Raw genomic sequence first — 19,748 nt, 5'->3', positions numbered from 1 at the left:
AAGATCAATCAGTCCTACCTGAGGCTGGACGCAGCTGGCAGCATCTGAAGATGATTCACCTAAGAGTTTTAAAAATAAAAATATTAAATGTTTATCACCTTTCATTTTTGCTGGCTGGTTACAGCTGAGCTGGGAGGGCAGTTGGTTTGGGAGATTTATTTACAAAATGTATATGCTGCCTTTTTTCCCGCATCAGGACTACTAAGGCAGCCAGCAGATTAAAACCCATATAAAATGAATCACTGAAACCAGTAAAGTCGAACAAAAACACACCATCCATTCAAATCAAGTTAAAATGCAAACACAGTACACATACATAAAAAGAATCAATTAAGAAAAAATCAGCAAGGGGAAAGTCAGAAAGTTCTTAATCGCTGGTGGAAGATGACAAAGGAAAGGAATGGGCAAGTCTTTCTGGAAAGAAAGTTTCAGAATTTTGATGTTATAAACAGGAAGGCTCTACTGGGTTGTCACCTACCTAATCTCAGAAGGTAGGACAACTGAAGGAAGACATCACACTCATATGAAGTAGGCAGTCCTTCAGGTATGCCTGCCCCAACCTATGTAAGGTTTTATAGGTCAAAACCAGCACCCTGAATGGCTATGAAGCAAATTGGGAGCCAGTATAGACTACAGTGATATGGTTCCTACAAATCATGCCAGTCAACATCTTAGCTGCAGGATGCTACACCAACTGAAGTTTCTGGACATTTCAAGGGAAGTTCCATGTAGAGTAAATTCTGGTAATCTAATCTACATAATAACCACACATTTAGTCTATAGCCTATCCTAACTGTTGGATCTAGGGGTACTTTGCGCAGCTTCAACTGCTTATCCACTTGTGGCCTTTCCTTGACAGAAAATACTTGACCACTGTAACTCCTCTGCAGCCAGGGTGTTGACTGGAGTGGATTGTAGGGACCATATCATTCAAGTTTTGGTACACCTATAGTGGCTCCCAATTCATTTACTGGCCCAAGTCAAGGTTGTAATCAACAGGTTGGACTTACCATAAGGCGGTCTTCTCTTCAGTAGGGTGAAGTCATCCAGGTTAGGTCACGCCTCCAACTGTTCAGGCAGGGTTATGCAATTTTTTTGTTACTCTGCTGGACTGTAAGGGGCTGGCCCTTCCAGGATTACCACAGCATAGCTCCACTATTTTCTCTCTTTCCTTTCTGCACTCTTTATGTTTATTTTTATATTTTTAAATTCATTTTCATTTTCTTTATTTCTTTTTTTGGGATGGGAAGGGGATGACTTCACACCACTGAAGAGCAGACAGTCTCACGGTAAGTCCAACCTGTTGTTCTCCTTCAGTGGGACTCTGTCATCCAGGTTGGTTATATACCTAAGCCATCCCTGGGTGGGGGCAAACTTTTCTAAGAGGCATACCTCTTAGACCATCACTTGTTGAAGGTCTCTCCTTCCAAAGCCAGCCTCAGTTGACACCTGCTCCTCCAGTCTATAATGCCACACAAGCATAGAGAAAGACGACCACATTGCTGCACAACATATTTCTATCAAGAGAGCTCTTGTGGCAAAAGCCACTGATGTTGCTGCTGCTCTGGTTGAATGCACATTGGCATACCCTGGGGCCAGCAGACCTCAGCTCTCATAAGCTACCTGTATGCTCTGTTTCACCCATCTAGCAATTGCTTTCTTGGAAGCCTTCTTAACCTCTAATTTTGCTCCCGTATGACACAAACATTACATTCATGAGTCTAAAGGACTGCATTTTCTCAATATAAAATTTAACGGCCCTTCTCATGTCAAGGGTATGCCATTCTTTTTCTTTTGGGAGAACAAGCTTTATGCAGAAAGATTGTAATACTAAAGGCTGACTCAAATAGAAATCAGAGCTAACCTTGAGTACAAAGGATGGATTGGTTCTGAGTGTCACTGATTCCTTGTCAAGGAACCAAGTTCTGTCCTTATGCAGAGGGGCCCCATCAATGCTGGATCCAGGTGGGCTATGGATCTCTGAAAGAGGAGCCTCTTGGTCCCTGAAAGAGGAGCCTCTTGAACACTGGTATTCTCCAAGATTCTCTCAGTGATAACTGTACCAGTTACGAAAACCATTGCCTTCATGTTTAGGACTCGGTTCTCAGCTGTGCTTCTGCCTAGCTAGATAAGATCAGAAATAGCCAGATACAAAGGCATATCTGATTCCTGATCTTATCTAGCTAGGCAGAAACACTGCTGAGAACCTAGTCCTAAACAGATCAGAGCCTCTTTCTCAGCACTTGCAAGGGGGCTGTATTCAGTTCCCCATACCAAAATTCTAGGTAGTTATAAACTGGGGAAATTTCGAGAAAAGCTAAAAAAGGTTTCTTATGAGGAAAAGCCTTAGGGGGAATGTGTTGCTAAAGCACCACATATTTAACAGGATATAAAGGTGGAAAGGACTTTCCGAACCACAAAGGACAATACAATAAATAAGGATGAATTGCAGAATGATACATTTCAGTTTGGTAGATATTACAAACCAAACAACCGCAGTTAATGTCTATGTACCAGGGAGCAAGTTTGGTTAAATACAGTGATGTCTAGTATCAATTCAACATTCACAGGATTATGATATGATCCTTGTACTCTGACTGGTGTTCATGACCCCTTCTAAACATTGCTTTTAGAATGAATCATGTTTGAAATTGCTCACAAAATAACTGGCACAGGTTACTATGCCCAGTGACATACTAGCTGGCTACTATGGATGAGCAGAATTAGGTACTGAACACAAAAATTTCCACCAAGAGGAGATCTGCTTTTAATTTGTTTGCTGTTCTCTTCTGTTAAGGTTATTTTTTCCAACGGACTTTGACACAGGAAAACAAGTTATAGTGATTAAGGAGGCAATACCAGCTAGTAGCATGGAAGCAACTTTGGCCAAAACTGAGAATCTATTTCCACTAGGCTTTGCATACTGATGATGATACTCCCAAAACATAATTACTCCACAGAGTGTCAGATGAGAAACAGAGACCCTGGTTCAAATTTCTACTCAGCCATAAAACTACTGAGTGGCACACCATCATTTTCTTACCTTTCGTTTTTTTGTCCATGGCAACATGCTTCTTAGTTTCTGCTGTTAACAACAGCTCGTAAGGATGCTCTTCCTCTTCATCTGCTGTGCTTCCTCTGCTCTTCCTCTTAGTGACCATGCCCTGACCAAGCACAGTACAGAAGATGTAACCATAAGACATCTGAGACATGGCCCTTCCCTCAAATTGGCCATGGAACATGTTTAAGAGCTCAATGTCTCAAAAATTTAGATACAGGAACCAGAAATAAAGCATAGTGCTTTGGAGCCTCTCTCCCAAACAAAGCCCTCTTAACTGCAACCTGCCCTCCCAATCTATGATTCCGCTCCAGCAACCCCAAACTCCCCACTGTACTCTTCCTTTGTAGCTTCCAGCAATACCACTTTTAAGTGGAGGCACAAAAATACACTGAGTTCTTATATAAGGCCTTGGAAATGAAATGTCTAATGTTCTCTAGAATGTAACATATACCTAGGACTGAGTGCTGAAATGTTGCTACAGGATTTGGGCCTGGTTGTACTAGGTCAAAGGATGAAGGAAACCAAGATGAACTACCGGTAGGTGTTTTCTCAAAACTCACCTAACACTTGTCATGGCCACAGGAAGGTAGTCCCAGAGTGACAGGTTTCTAATACAAACTAGAAGTGTCAACTTATTTTCTTTTTCGGTACTTATGAAAGCCATACGTTCTTTAGCTGCCTTTAAAAGCAATCACAAAGATCACTGATTTGGATCAGGGCTGCTGCAGCATTCAAGTGTCTCCTTTCACTTACCTATATACCATGTCCAGGTCAGAAATTGACCCCTCCAGAACCTATTAGCTCCAGTAAAAAAACAACCCAGTTCTTGTTTCCTCCTGCTGGAGCTATAAGTGCTCAAAGGAGTTTTATCAAGGTACATCATGGGGGATTTACAACATGGACACACACAAAATCAGAGGCCACTGCAGCTACTTTCAAGAAAATTAGACACTGGGAGATCCAGTCATAGATCTCCTGTACTTTGATGAGCCGTGCACTCAAACTTTAACACCTAGAATGATTTCTTTTTTTGTGGGACAAGAGCAAGGAATCAGACTAAAGAAGAGACCAGAAACCACCCTAAACTCAACAGCTGTTATCTACTCAAAATGGCCAAAGTAGCCAAGCATACATGAGTTGGAAATGCCTACCTAAACAAATCCCAAACAGAGAATACAAGGAGTGTTGATTTACTAAACACCAAAGACTGTTGATATGTGGTGGGGACAGCAGAACATAATTTCACTCACTTTTATCATCACTGACATTCAACTGTATAAAATTTCAAAAAAGCACTAAAATGTATTAGTGCTTTATAACAAACCCCCAGAGCAACAAACCACTACCTTAGAAGAAGTGCTCTGATTCTTCTCTTCAAGTTCCTCCTCTTCATCAGGAGGAGGCTTGGCAGGAGGGGGTGGCCGTTCTCTCTAGAGCACAGAAAGTCACCATCAGTGCTTTAAGGTTATTTTTTGAACTCAAAATCTTTTTTTTTGGAAGAGCTAGTAAAAGAGATGTGCTGCACGCAATCACAGAGAAGAAGCATGTGTGAATGGATGTCATGGAAGACTTAGTAGCTCCCCTCCATTCTTAGTACTTAGTACTTCAATCATTTAAAAATTCAGCTCATTATTGTGCTACTGATTATGACTGAGAAGGCTGAAGTAAGAGACAGCGTACGTGTACAGAATAATGGCTGGTGCTCTATGGGCTGTTTTCAATGCTAGAAAGGCATTTCTATGTGCTGGGCGGGGGAGAGATTCTACTAATTCTCCCCTCCAGTTGCAGATCCTCACTTTAACCCCAGGAAGAAAATTTCAGGGGACTCAGTGGACTGCATAAGAAGGTAACAGACTTGTTCTACTAATTCTGCTCCATTCATAGATAATCACAGAACTCTTAAGAACATGAGAAAGAGCCTGCTGGATCAGACCAGAGTCCATCTAGTCCAGCACTCTGCTACTCGCAGTGGCCCACCAGGTGCCTTTGGGAGCTCACATGCAGGATGTGAAAGCAATGGCCTTCTCTTCATCTAGTTTGCCTCATCAATGTATTTGTCAGGAGTGTCCTTTTAGATGTACACACACTGTATGTATTAATGCCAATGGCAGAACTAATCCTGGAACACACATGATTTAGACAGGAACAGAGATTGCCACTTCCCAAATGAGAGGACAAGAGATTAACCAACCAAAACATTACAGAATTTTCCTAACTGTCCATTTGGAGCAGGTTGTCTGCACTCTTCACATGCATTTACTATGGCACAAAGGAAGTTTGTCAATGTAGAAGCAATCTCCCTTCAGGTTTAGCTGATGGTTCAGTTTTACATTATTTTGTGTGCTTGTAATATATCATCACCATCTCCTTGTTATAACATCTGATGTGTAAGAATTCTTAATTCTTGCCAGATCTCTCTTCTCCCCTACTTCTCTGTCTGCCCAGTAAGCAATTTTAATTAAAAAAAAACCCTGAAGCTATTCAACCAGAAGCCAAGTTTAGAAGCCAAGGAGGCATGGTTTAAAGCCACTGTTTTATCTATTTCACAGTTTAGGGATCATAATTACTATACTCTGTTCCACTGAAAGATAAAAGTACAGTTGCATATTCATCCACCACATGCTGGACCTTCTTTGTTGTAGAATCCTTTGCTTGGGTCTTAGTGCCTACCTAGCGCCCCCACCCCCCTGCCCTGTTTGAGGTCAGCAACTGATCTCTCTCTGTTTTTTTGGTGCCAACAAAGTTCTCTGGTGCCGCAACCAGGTGTCCGTGACTCTCCAATGAGCCTCCAACAGCCGCCAGGGCATCAGCATGAGGAGGGAGGGCTGCAGTTACTCCAAGTGCCATCTTCTGCATGCATGGCTTTTTCACTGTTTTTGACTCCACGAGATGGCGCCTGCTGAGAGTCATCGATGGAAGCAATGGTTGAGGTAGCTCTATCAAATGCCTGCCAAGCATTTCCTTCAGTTAACACCAGCTATAAGAGGGTCTGCAACTCATCCTCTGATAGACATTCGTCCTCCTGTTGGTCCGTGTCTTGCTGCAGAAAAGGCAGGTGAAAAGGGGCTGTTTTTAGAGCAAAAAGAACCCGGAGTCACCTCACATGAACAGCGCAAATGGGTATCAGCATTCTCTCCTGTTTGCCAAGGTCAGGGAGGTAGAGGCAAGCAACAAATGATAGGGAGGAAAACAGAACTAAAAATAAGGAAAAATAAGAATTGAGAATAAGAGGACCAGACAGAAAGAGTACTTTCAAGACTAGAAATATAAGGAATACAGGCAACTGAGTAACTGCTCTCCCCAGAGGCAGAAAAGCACTGGAAGTTCTGATTCTGGACTGATTTGCCTCCCATCAAATAGCAATCTTAGACCTTAATAGAAGTAGACACGTCCACTCCCACTCTGTCAGTCACTTTGCCAAGGAAAAGTATGAAGCAATCTGCAAAAAGCAAGTATTACTGATAGTCATTCGATGCACTATAAATGCTCTTGCATCAACACACCATGTTTAATAATGCACAGAACAATGGTTTTGACAAAGGCAGCACTTAAAAATGAATGATAATTCTCATATTCATTCAGGACTATTTTCTAGTACGGAAGCATACCATATTCACTACTGCTGCACCACAACCAATTGCACTTTTATCTTCCAGTGGAACAGAGTACAGACCCACAAACACAGCTTATTTATATGAAAGACACACGGAATTCACAGAATTTTAGTCTATGGAGCTGTTCTGCAAAGTCTACAAGCTCCCCCTACTGGTTTACACCTAAAAATCCCATCACACCTTTTTACAGTGGCAGACAAGCATTATTTTATAACTATCATTCACATTGATCACAATGCTTTGGGGTTTTTGGATGAAAGAAAGTCAGAAGGAAAAAAAATTAAGTGAAGGATATGCTCTCTACAAACTCCATTTTTTGTAATCAAGTCAAAAACTTGAACTCAGTAATGGCAAAAGGAGAGATTCATTATATGAACACTTTCCATGATGATTTTTCTTTTCTTTTTTTTGCCACAGCTATCTTACAATGACCCTGTCGAATTTTCAAGGCAGGAGATTTTCAAAGGTGGTTTGCCATTGTCTGGCTCCACATCATGACCCTGGTATTTCTTGGTGGTCTCCCATATGACCAAGACAAACCCTACTTGGCTTCCGAGATCTGACAAGATTGGGCTAGCCCAGGGGTCTGCAACCGGTGGCTCTCCAGATGTTCATGGACCACAGTTCCAATTGGCCATGCTGGCAGGGGCTGATGGGAACTGTAGTCCATGAACATCTGGAGAGTCGCAGGTTGCAGACCCTTGGGCTAGCCAGAGCTATTCAGAGTACAATCATGTAAAATTTCACAAAAATCCTAATAGCCATGACATCATGAATTTATAATGCTCATAAACTCTGGAGCACATAGCACATGCAGCATGAATGGACCTTCATTACTTAATAACCAAAGCCTTTTGTAGTTATTTTATATTACAGTAAAAGCTTTGTCATCTGGCTATCATTAGGAATTGGGGAGGGGGGGCGCTGCCAATTAATCAAGTGTGGTAGATACTCAAAGTTATTGTTCTGCCCTGCCCCCTACCCAGAGGAATCTGCAGTGACCAAACCCCACTTCCAGTGGGAACATTTGAGGCGGGCTGAGGCAGGCACCAGAGGATGTCATCAGCTGGCCACACATGCTAGCAGAAGCTCAACAAGGACCAGAAGCATCAAGCTGGCAGACTTGAGAGGTCAAAGTGGAGCGTGGAGCATGTCAAGAGATGTTGAGGTATGGTGACTGAGGGAAAGAGCAATTATGTCTGTGCAATTATGGTAAACTAACTGAAGTTTCTGGATAATTAACAAAGCTTTTACTGCACTCCCAAACTGTGTGGCTAGGTTATCAACTTACTGCAAGTGTTGAGAGTGAACAGGCCTGGAGATATATCCCAGACTACTTTCCACAAAAAGGAAACAGACAACACACATCAGGCTACATACAGGCCTCATTCCTGTCCCTTTAACACTGGTCATCTCCACTTCCCTAGTCACTGAGTCTCTGTCTGATGATCTTCCACTGGCCAGACTGTCCAAAGAGTGACAGGATGTGGCATTGTATAGAACTTCATATGGACACTCTTCTTGCTTTCCATCAAAATCAGTGATCAGTTCTGTTACTTTTTCCACAATCCCTGGAGAGAATGAACACCATGTTATCAATCACAGTCAACTAATTTTGCTCTGCCAAAGGTAGCTAGGCAAGTGTACAGGGCATAAACAATTGCCTCTAGATTAAATGGCCCCAGATATTTTGAAGGCTCAGGGGAAAAATATGAGATTGCATGCTATCAATTACAGGAAAAGGTCATGGTAAAGACAGATCTTTCCACTTTCTACTTCCTCCAGTAAATTCCCACAATTCCCAAAAAAGAAAACACCAGGAGCCGGGGGCGGGGGGCGGGGGGCGGGGGGGGGGGGGGCTTTGTGGACAAAAAAAATCACAGAGCATGTGCAGCAGTGGGAAGTAAGCAAAACTGGGCTTTCATGCTAATGGAGTCTCTGCATCAATAAAAACAAAAGAGAGAGAGAGGGATGATTTCATTCATTTCATCACTGAAGGAAGTACTGTTGCTGATTCATGGTTTCTAACGCAGTTCCTCCAGCAACCCCTAGTACTGTTCTCAATATACTCTGACCCCCTAGAAGAGTTTCAAAAGAGTGCAAAGGGAGGAGAGAAAGTTCCACTTTGAAGCCAGAGGATTTCTTTAAAAAATTATGTAATTGATCTACTGATGAATGTTTTCATGGGCTGTTCACGGAAAATAACAAGTGAATATTTTACAAAGCTATCCTTATTTTATGTTGTATTATCCTACATATGCCCATCCATGCAATTGTATGTCTTTCTAGAAATTTTCACATCATATACATAAGCAATGAAATGATTAACAGAAAGAGGCTTAGGAACATATGGAAGCAACGGCACAAGAAAGAAGAGGAAATGGGAACCGCTAAATGGTGAGGAGATAGTCCCCTGGGCCAGCACTGGGTCATTACTGGCCCATGCAGTGATGTCACATCGTGACATTTACTAGGCAAAATATGTTTATGGGGTGGATTGCCATTGCCTTCCCCATCTGTCTACACTTTACCCCCAGCAAGCTGGGTACTCATTTTACCAATCTCAGATGGATGGAAGGCTGAGTCAACCTTGAGTTGGCTACCTGAAACCAACTTCCATTGGGATCAAACTCAGGTCATGAGCAGAGCTTTGAGTGCAGTACTACAGCTTGCAACTCTGAGCCCCAGGACCCTTTAATTCTGAGAAGAGTTAATATTAATTTTTTTTAAACCTTGAGGAAGAGAGGCAGTGATAGACCAAGAAAATGTGCAATTGTACAGTTAAAAATATAAATTAGTTTTGCTCAGTCACACCCAGTTCCCCTTACTGTAGTTCCCAACCCAGATACCTTGTCCACGTAGTTCCCATGATGTCCAACTTAGTCCCCTGTTTCCTTGCCCAATGATATCCAGTACCCATTGACATAAGACCCCAGGGGTGAAAGTTTTCCTCAGTTATCTTGCTTCAACTATTTAACAAGAATTAGTGATGGGTAGTGACTTAATATTAGTCCCTGGAGACTAGTCTCAAAATATATGAAACAAGAATGAATAGTAATATTACTTAAAGCAAAAATCTGTATCTCAGCAAACCTTGTATCAAGTTAAATTAAAAATAATGGCTCTTATGCCCTGACACAGGATAAGGTTTTGTTTCACAAATGTCTTACCTTGGGGTACCCGAACTGGAGCGTCTGTAGAAATGACTAATGCTGATATCTTTTCTTCTGCTTTTGTGGTGTTCTTCCCAGTTGTACAATCTAAACCACAGAGGAATGCAGCATTAGGGAAAAAACATGCAAGAGCAAAAACATGCATTACATTAGACATGGATGCTGCAAATCAAACAACAGTCTAACAGAATAAAGTCTGTGTTATCCATAATATGCAGAATAGCATTGTTTTCTCTTTGCAGTAGCTAATTATCAATACCTTCTCAGTAGAATTACAAGAATCAGTTACAATATGCATTATGTCCATACTGAATATCCACACAGAAAGAAAAGCAATATAAATAATAAAGTTGGGCACAAGGTAGGAAACGGTACAAACACTGTTCCTTACAAATTTCTTATTGTTCATTGTTGACACCCCCCAATTTACTTTTCACAATTGTTTACCTTCAATGAATGCTGCTATTTGTTGACTTTTCTGAGAAGGAAGTTCTCTCACAATTTCCAAAGCCGTCAGACCTCTGTTATCCTTTATATTCACATCAATGCCTTAAATACACATAGAACAGGTCACAGATCTATATGTTAAATAAATGGAACGTGTCTGAATGTATACACAGGAAGAAGTGTGGTGAGGACCCAATGTTTATGATCTGCAAAATATGACCTAGAGATTGGGATCCTTATCTCCCACTGCATGGGAATTATTGTGTGGTTAAACTATAGTTAGTACCATTGCAGGTACAGCACTAAACTACTTAAGACTAGCCAGAACTGCCTCAAATCTGTAATTAATACAATTTGCAGACAATGGTAATTTAGTTAGCCTTAACTGTAATTAAATGCCCATGTAAACATACTGCTAATGGTTAAATCAAACTATGGGAATGGATATTTGGAAGCACACCAGGAACAGCTCTAAAACATTATTAGAAGACTGCAAACATAATGACTTTACCAGATCTGGACAGTGGCATCTTGAGGTTAAAATTGTTCAACTTTTAAGATACCACAGGGCTCAGTACACAGTACTTTGGTGGTTTTGCTATATCATTTTAACACCACTCCCTCTGTGAAGTAAATAAGCAGGTAATCATATTATATCACAGAATCTTTCAGTCTGATGAAAACATCTTCTGCAATGTATTGAGTGGTACTGGCAGCCACCCCCCAATTAATCCGTGTTCTTTCCCCAGATCTTTTTTGGAAGCCTCAGACCTGTCTCTTTGGACTGATTCCAGCATTAGAATGTATTAGGAGTTTCTACTATTTTTTTTAACATTGTGACATTTTTATACTGAAACCACATGAAGCTTTGGAATGGAGTAGTAATCAAAACTACAGATACAGAAACTACATGGTTAAGGAAATGACCTTACTCTACAGTAACACCAAGTTTCTCAGTGTTCATCTTGGCCATTCGAAAGAACCATGTTTAGGAATCTGGAAAGTTGCACAAAAATGCTACCTCATTACAATCAAGACTGTAAAATTGACACACTGCTTTACTAAAGATATTCTTACCTGCAGCTAGCAGTATCTGTACCACATCTGTTTTGCCAAACAAAGCAGCCTCATGCAAAGCACTGCCTTTTTCGGTCTGTAAATGAAATATGGCACATGGCAAATGTGTAAATATTATCAGTGAGCCCTGAAAGAAACACTCGCACATGCAGTCAAAACCAACTGACAAGCAGAAGATACATGCTGCTGTTAATCCACAACCATTAAAAAATCCTTAAGGTTCTTAACCAAGAGTGAAATGCTAATGTTCTGAGGCAGCTCCCTTAAATTAAGGAGAAATCACTCTGAATCACACCAAGCAGAAAACATCTCTAACCTGACTCAGGAACTTTGAATCTCCCTCTGACAAAGGACAAGATGAACTTGCCTGTTTTAGTAGAAAGGGCTGGAAATGATTAGCTGAAAATAGAACAGTCTATGTGTATTTACTACAGAGACATGATTGTCTGAGAGGTCACATAAAACTTCCAGTCTGTTAGACATTCTGGTTTTTAAAAAAATTGTGGTCATTGTGAAATCAGGAAAAAAATAAAAGTGAAAGTGTTTTTTCATGTGAGTTATGGTGCAATATAGCTATTAATTATAATTGTATGATAGGATAGGGAGACAAACGTTCGATATTTATTCACATCTCATATTTCTGCCCTTATGCTGAAACGAACCACTTGCAACATATCTAAACCGGATTTACATATGATCAGCTTTGTAAGAATATAAAATGTACATGTTCAGATACAATGGTTCTCACACAGGTTTAGTGCTGCAAAGTTTAAAGCAACAGAATTATGATTCCAAAAAATGACAATACCAAAAAAGGTAAATACCCGTAACAAATGCAACCACAAGCCCTGCAATGTAAGCTGCTAATCCATCAAATAGTCTGGATCACGGACACTGCTATGCTTGAAATAGTCTCAAATGAAAGTTCTGATTAAGCTCCATCTACACTGACTGTTCCCCAAAGAGAGTTAAGGTCAATATCCAACATAGTTCTTCAAAATTAAAGTCACAAGGAAACAGGTTACCTGGTAATTGCTATCCATTCCAGCATCCAGAAGAACATGTACAACAGCTTTATGGCCGTTCCTAGCTGCCAGATGTAAGGGGGTGTGTTTTTTAGTATTGCAACTTAAAAGATTGGGATGAGCATTGAGCAACATCTTCACAACCTCCAATCTCCCATATAGTGCAGCCAAATCAAGAGGTGTCTCAAACTTGTTGTTGCGCATGGTAGGGTCAGTCAACTCTTCCAGAAGAACCTTCACCACTTCTGTATGACCATACTGAGCCGCACAGTGCAGAGCCGTCTCATTGTCGTTATTCTGAGATTATACAAGTTCAAAAACATTAAGATTCTGATAGAGGTTGGGCTATTCTCACTTATAGAGCTCAGAGATAACTACAACATAAAATATAGTTGGTTTACTACTGTGTATACCTTGCTACCCTTTATAACATTAAAAGAAAGGACAGTGCGTGTTTAAATTTTGATATTTTAATCCAGCAAAGATATTGATGTGTCAAGCTGAAGATTAAATTAGACAGACAGGTAACTAAATATTTCACTTTGATTCCAATCCTAATGTCTGCTCAGTTCTGATGCACTTCGTTTGCCAATCATAAACTCAGCTAGCATCAACATCTACTGTGTAAGTGTTATACTAGTGTTATACTTGGACTATTCCAGCAGTGGTGTAGCTGGGATGTGTGAGGGGGACTGGAGTCTTGGGCGTCACTTCATTGGGGTGCATTGAAGGATCGCACACACACACAACTGCACCCCAGTCCTGAACTCCAGGGTGCAGATGAGCTCAAGGCAGGGGTGAAGATGAGTTCAGGTGACTGGAGGTGGAGCTTGGGGGCTGAGCTAGAGTATAAAGCTAGAGGTGACAGCCATCAGAGCTCAGTCTAAGCATGGCCTCAGGCTTCAAATGAGCTCTAAGATGGAAGCTTGCAGCTTAAAGTGGACCCAAGCCTCATGGAGGGCAGGCTCAAATGTGCCCTTGCCACTTCTAGCTTCCACATGGAGATGGAGGGCGTGGCAAGTCTGGCTGACCCCACTCCCGATCTCCATGTGGAGACTGGGGGCAGATGGAGCCCCACTCGCTGGTGCACAACTGGACCCCTGCCTCAAACTCTCCTACAAGTTCAGGGTTAGGGTACAGCTGGGGGGGGGGGCACAGTGCCCAGGCAAGCTCCAGGCACCACTGCATAAAGCTACACCCCTGTATTCCAGTTTAAAATGGGCACTCATCCAATGATTGTTACATGTAATCCCACAATGGTTGTTGGTTTTCTTGCTTTATTTTTGTGTGTATATATATAAATGGCTGTAGAATTTGCCCATAGTTAATGTGTTACCATACATAATTGTACAGAATGGTTGGAATCCAATTAATCATGAAACTAACTCTGTAAGACCCAGGAGACGGATTTCTTTCAAATAGCCCCTTCCCAAGAGGGAAGTTACAAAAGCATCTCATGAGATGAAGCGGGGTGGGGAGAGCAGTAAAAAAGAAGTCCCTAGGTAAAAGGATAGGGAGTTCTTTAGACCCTTGCTAGTATTTTGGCACATTTGCACATCCTACTGAAAGGCAGTATTTATACCTTTTAATACATAAACTCTGGCTTTCATGAACCAGAAAATTTCCACTGATGAAATGGATTTCAGTCAGCCAAGTGGAGCGTTCTCACCTCATCCCTCCTAATGCAGCCCAACCCTCTTCCCCCATGCTGCTCCTAGGGTGTGGTGGACCTTCCAGAAACAACACAAAGGGGGGTTTCTGTCTGCAAAAATCCTCCACTGATCCAACACTTGTAAAATATTAGCTTTTGCAAGCAAGAGCCTACTTCCATCAAATATGCTCCAATTTGGTACGCTACAATATTAGTGCTCTGAAGGTGGTTGTGCATATTTAAAAGAAGCTGAAGTTTTATGTTGCAGCAGCTACAACATAAGAGTACCTTGGGTGGTTTAATCCTGTGTGACAAGCTTTGCTCTAACTATAAATCCTGCCTGTAGACACATTAAACACACGAGGAAAATGGGTGACACCGAAATATATATAAGAATTTAAAGTAACGTGGGAAACAAAAAAAAGGAAAGCAGTGGGAACAGCGACATGCAAAGACAACTGTAAGAAAAAAGGAGGAAATTACTATTCAAGGATGAATTACAAATTAACAGTCCAAGCCAAACAGCTGCCAAGAAAAACAGATTTACAGTCAAGGCGAGAGTGGGTGAACTAGATGAGGTAATGCAGCATTAAGAACATGCACAGAAAATGCAATGAATAAGAGAATACTTTAATCAAGATCTATAAATAACATCTAGCACTCATGTGCAAGATCCCAAAGAACCTCTGTTTCATTTGACAGGCTACATATGGATCACTTACATCACAAAAGTCAACCATATCTGGAGGGAAAAGGCCAAGAGGGCTGGCTCTAGCCAACCATACATCCTTCACAACTTCGACTATTAGCAGGGATGACTGAAGTTTCTCCCTTCCTCTTGCCTATTATCTATATGTCTGACATTTAAATAGGCTGGGATGAATATGATCGACTGCAATTTTTAGGCAGTTAAATAGCTTGTGATGAATAATTTGCTTCATAACCAATTAAGATATTACATTTGCATATTATGCAAATGCAAAGGAAAGGAAAGAAGGTAACTTACACTGTGACAGAAGTTTCTATTAGATTTAGAGTCAGTCTGTTTTTTTTAGTCCTATACAGCTTCTAGATCTTTAACAGGTCAGGTCAATCCAGAATGAAGGCATAGGGAGGGGGGGGGGGTGAAGAAAGTTGTGGAGGTGGTCTGGCTGGTGTAGTGGTGTCATTCCAGAGGTGTGGCTGGAGGTGGAAACAACATTAGTCATCTTCCACCCTGGCTTTCCCTCGGGATGCACTGTGGCCCCAGGCTCTGACCCATGCCACTCTTTTGGGTCAATAGTCCCATGGAGGGCTTTCTGGTGGTGGGAAGGTTTTCAAATCTTTTTTTTTCCTCCCTGTGCTGCCAAAAAGCCCTCTGAATGCAGCGGCACAGTCCGTGTCCACCTGGGCCTCTGGATTGGGCTGTAAGGTACTTATATATACAATAATGTAATGCTAGTTTTATTACTGAGCTACTGTCCATTCTTGGCAGAAGCCATCTACATGAGTTTAACCTGCGCACACCCACACGCACACCCACACACACCCACACACCCAATTAAATCTTGGCTTCACAGATCAGCTGAAACTGTACTTCATGATCACAAATTAAAACTGCAGACCAAATATTCATAAACACATTTTTTATCTTATCAATCTTGCCTGAAAGCTCAAGATAAGAAATGTCTATAGCCCATAGCAGATTGCAGTAAGAAAAAGAAAAGGCTGTTATGGAAAGTCTCTTAGTGGTCTGACAAACTAAATTGCTGTTCTGTTTATCTTTTTCCTGAAAGACTGAGGAATGCTTTTCAGTTGCATACATTTAACTAACATGCTTATACAAAAAAATTGAATAAGGCCATCTACTGAGGATTAGTATGAAAGTGCACTGTACACAGAAGACTCGCAGTGATGTGTGCTGCACCACTGTGGTAAAAGCAAATTAATATATGGAGATATTTTTATAGCGTGAATCATCAGTGACAGTAATTTGATTTGCAGGTAACAGCAACAGGTTCCTTTTAAAGAATTGTTTAATATTTTTTAATAATTTTAATAATCTTAGACTCAGTCTCCAATCCAAAAATTTAGGGCAAAAAGAGACAGAATACATCACTCAGCTCCACCTGGAAACTGTGATATCTGTACCCTTTATGAACAAGGACCTAGAAGAGGGATTTGCAACTTGTGGATCTGGAACTGCATGCAGCTCTTTCGCTGCTCTACACTGGCTCTTTAGTCAAGCAGACAAACAGCAAGGCAGAGCAGCATAGGAGGTGGCCAATAGCCTTCAGGGCCAGGCAGGAGCTGTAGCCACTGACTAGCTGCTTGGCAGTATCACTAGGGGTGCTGCAGGCTGCAGCCATGACAGCTGGTGGTCCTTTTTATCCCACTCTCCACTGTGATTCTGAGGCATCTCCTCAGCACAACTGCTACCCAGTCAGTTCCATTGGCAATCAATATCTGCCCACTTGCATTCTGCTCCTCTTAGCTGGAGTCAGGCAGAAATGAAGGGGCGAGGAGAGGCACCATGTTTATGCCTCTAGCTGAGTTTCCTTCTCCACCCCTGATGCCCACAGCTGTTGGACCCGCCCTTCTGGGCAGATCCAGCACGATTTCCAAACCCAGGCTGTCTGGAGAGAATGAAGCTTTGCCAGAACAATAAATGAGGTCATCTGAGTCATGGGAAAGAGGGTCAGGGAGCCAGAAGGAGAAGTGGCCAGCTGGCGTGAAAGGAGAGCTCAATAGTTAAAGGTGATATGGGGAACAAGGAGGAAGGGAAGGCATCTGCTGGACAGGGGGCACCTGAATGTTCCATGGAGTTGTACTGATTGATAATTTGTTGAGGCAACAGCTGAAGGGAAAGGATCCAACCTTAATGGATCAGGTCAAGATCCAGCTACATCTAGGAATACCACAGTAGCGAGGTTAAAGGCAACAGCCTTCCCTTGCAGCATTTCTCTGGTAGTTGATGCTCAGAGGTATAGTGCCTCTGAATTTGGAGGCTCTGTTTTGCTGCCCAGACAGGGGTTTTTTTGGGTGGGGGGCAAAATGGCTTTTTTGATGGTAAAGGCTAATAGTGTACCTTTCTGAGCTTGTCTAACTCCTTGAAATGTGTGTTAATGATAATGTGTTTTTGCTAATGAATTTCGGTATGTGCTGTATTAAAAAAGTCATTACCAACATTATCTTGACAGTACTGCTGGTCAGTCAGTCTGTCAATATTATGGCCCATAGGCCATTCACATATACAACAAATCATGGTAGTACTGTAATAGAAATGCAAAGTTAAAGTACATAATATTTATTTATTTATTCATTCATTCTATTCAATTTTATAGGCCGCCTCATCCCTGAGGGGCTCTAGGTGGCTCACAACAACCCCAAACAACCATATAACAAATCCAATTAATCCAATAAAATACATAAACCATCTAAAGACAGTAAATAAGATTAAAATTCAAATGCAGCAAATAACTCCATCATAGCAATATAGCTCATGATTGGAGGCACCTGATCTAAAAGGCCAGGAGGGGCTGGCAGCGCCGAAAGATAGAACCAGCAGGGGCTGCCAGAGACGGCAGATATGGCGGGTGTTACAAGGGAGCAGCCAATCTGCGGCCAGCCTCATCAAATATTCATAAACAGCCCACTGCAGAGTATAGCCGCATGTGATAAAACATATTAATTAATGCTCAATTAGACTTAACAGTAATGTAGATAGGCTAATTTAAATTTAATAGGCTGTGTTACCTTCATTATAAGCCTCCAGACAGTTTTTTTCTGGGGGGGGGGGGGAGAATGATGCTTTTGATAGTAAAGATTGCATGAACTCTCCTTCTCCAATGACAGCAAAGATATAAAGGATCTTTTGAGGATTCCAACCTACAAAACTGCTGACAAACAATTTTTCTCTTGACAGCCAAGAACTAGAGATTTCTCTTTCTTTTTGGGTACAGAAAATAAAACTTATTGAATCAAATACAAAATCAAAACATACACTGTTTTAAGTGAAGCTTTCCAAAATGACGGATATTTGCAAATCTCCTTTATATAAAAGGAATTACATATTTGGATTAATCTAATCTTTATCTTCTATTTCTATAAAGATCATATGAACAGGTCCAATATCACCAGAGTAATTATAATTGGTATTATTACCCAATTTCTGCCAGGGATTGGATACAATTTATGACACTACAATTAAAAGAATGCCTCCTGCCATACTGTCCACTCTGCCAGTTAAGATGCGCCATGAAAGGCATACTCTGTGTTCATCTTCAGCACTTATCTGAGAAGCAACCAGAGATGAGACTTTTTCTCTGAAGGTACCTTGTCTGTGGAATGCCCTTTCCCTTGAGGCTTTTCTGGCACCAACATTACTTTTGTCAGGCATCAGACAAAAACATTTTGTAGTCCATGAACATCTGGAGAGCCGCAGGTTGCAGACCCCTGAGCTAAGACTATACACCAGAGGTTTAACATGGTTGATGTTTAACTGACAGCACTCCAAATATCAAGTGCTATAACTCCAGTTAGGTACAGTGCAGAAGTGGGTATAGTACAAGGTCAAAAAAATTTAAGATAGTAACTGTGCTGAAAAAAAAATCCAGATTCCTGTGCTTTAACCAACACTAATGTTTAGGGAACAATATGTTAATCAGGTTATTTTCAACTGTTGTTTTTCTCCCATCCATCAAAATAAGATTGTTCAGGACAAGACAGTTTCTTCCCCATATACTTGGAATTCAGAGGAATAAACACCACAAGGAAGTCTACCCATAGACCTGACTGGGAATAAAAACAGCGTTGCCTGTTCGAGTGGTCTTTTGTAAAAAGGAACATTAAGTGCTTTGCTGCCTTGCTTATATCTAATGGGACTTTTTCAAAGCCTGTCATTCTATCTGTTTGACCGCAGGCATCACTGCAATACCAGCCAACAGAGAATGTAGATTCCTACTGAAACTTCTAAGGTTTATAATTAATACACTGAAATTTTCAACCCCCATAGAACCCAATAAAATCTTCTGATGTAATCTTCTTGAGGCATCGAAAGAAACGTTTACAGTGTCAAAGTGTAACAAAACTCCATCTCACTTCATTATTAATTGAATTTAACAAAGATGTAACTATCACTCCCATTGTATTCTGAATATTTGAATGTTGGATGAGGAACCTGGGGATTTCTCCCAATTTATGCAGGATTTTTTTTAAAAAAAATCTTCAGACTAGTCTGTAGACAAACCTTGCGTCCATGCACTGCTTTCCAGTTTTAAGACCACTGTGGAGAGGTATCAGCATGCAGTCATAAACCCTCATCTACCACACGTGAAAGTTATATAAGTGATTTGCTTCTCTTCAGTCTGAAAGAGAGGGACCAGTACCTATTCTTATTGGAGACTCACTGCATCTTCTCTGCTCAAGCAAGGTACTGTTGACTTTGCATGTGCACCATTTTTTTGTTAGGGGGGGGGGGGTTCAGAGTTTAAAAACTATTTTATTGAAAAAGGAAGGTGAAAAAAGCAGATACCCTATATTGGCTTTATTTGGCTTTTCCAAAAAGAATTTAGTTTTAAATCCGCACATGAAAAATATCAGTTCTCCTTGACACTGCTTCCCAAGTCCACAGGGATTTCAGAAGTTGCGGGGTGGGTGGGGGTGGGAGAGAACTGGATGCTGTCCTCTGTTCTGCTGATTCTACAAGGCAAGTGGGGGGAA

General features: G+C 41.2%; 1 protein-coding gene across 5 annotated transcripts in view; it reads right to left on the bottom strand.

The window, feature by feature from the left end:
* ANKS1A (ankyrin repeat and sterile alpha motif domain containing 1A) overlaps positions 1-19,748 on the bottom strand; it is a 145,827-nt gene that overhangs the window by 86,724 nt on the left and 39,355 nt on the right. For all 5 annotated transcript variants that reach the window (XM_048497688.1, XM_048497689.1, XM_048497690.1 and 2 more), the window contains 8 exons: positions 12,398-12,694; positions 11,373-11,448; positions 10,296-10,397; positions 9,846-9,935; positions 8,056-8,246; positions 4,408-4,491; positions 3,044-3,164; positions 19-59 (listed from right to left, as the gene is read on the bottom strand). In XM_048497688.1, coding sequence (XP_048353645.1) covers positions 19-59; positions 3,044-3,164; positions 4,408-4,491; positions 8,056-8,246; positions 9,846-9,935; positions 10,296-10,397; positions 11,373-11,448; positions 12,398-12,694 — 1,002 coding nt within the window. The remainder of the gene's footprint in view (positions 1-18; positions 60-3,043; positions 3,165-4,407; positions 4,492-8,055; positions 8,247-9,845; positions 9,936-10,295; positions 10,398-11,372; positions 11,449-12,397; positions 12,695-19,748) is intronic.

Source organism: Sphaerodactylus townsendi, linkage group LG05 (assembly GCF_021028975.2).
Source record: "Sphaerodactylus townsendi isolate TG3544 linkage group LG05, MPM_Stown_v2.3, whole genome shotgun sequence".
Lineage (NCBI taxonomy): Eukaryota > Metazoa > Chordata > Lepidosauria > Squamata > Sphaerodactylidae > Sphaerodactylus > Sphaerodactylus townsendi.
This window is presented reverse-complemented; position numbering and strand designations above follow the sequence as displayed.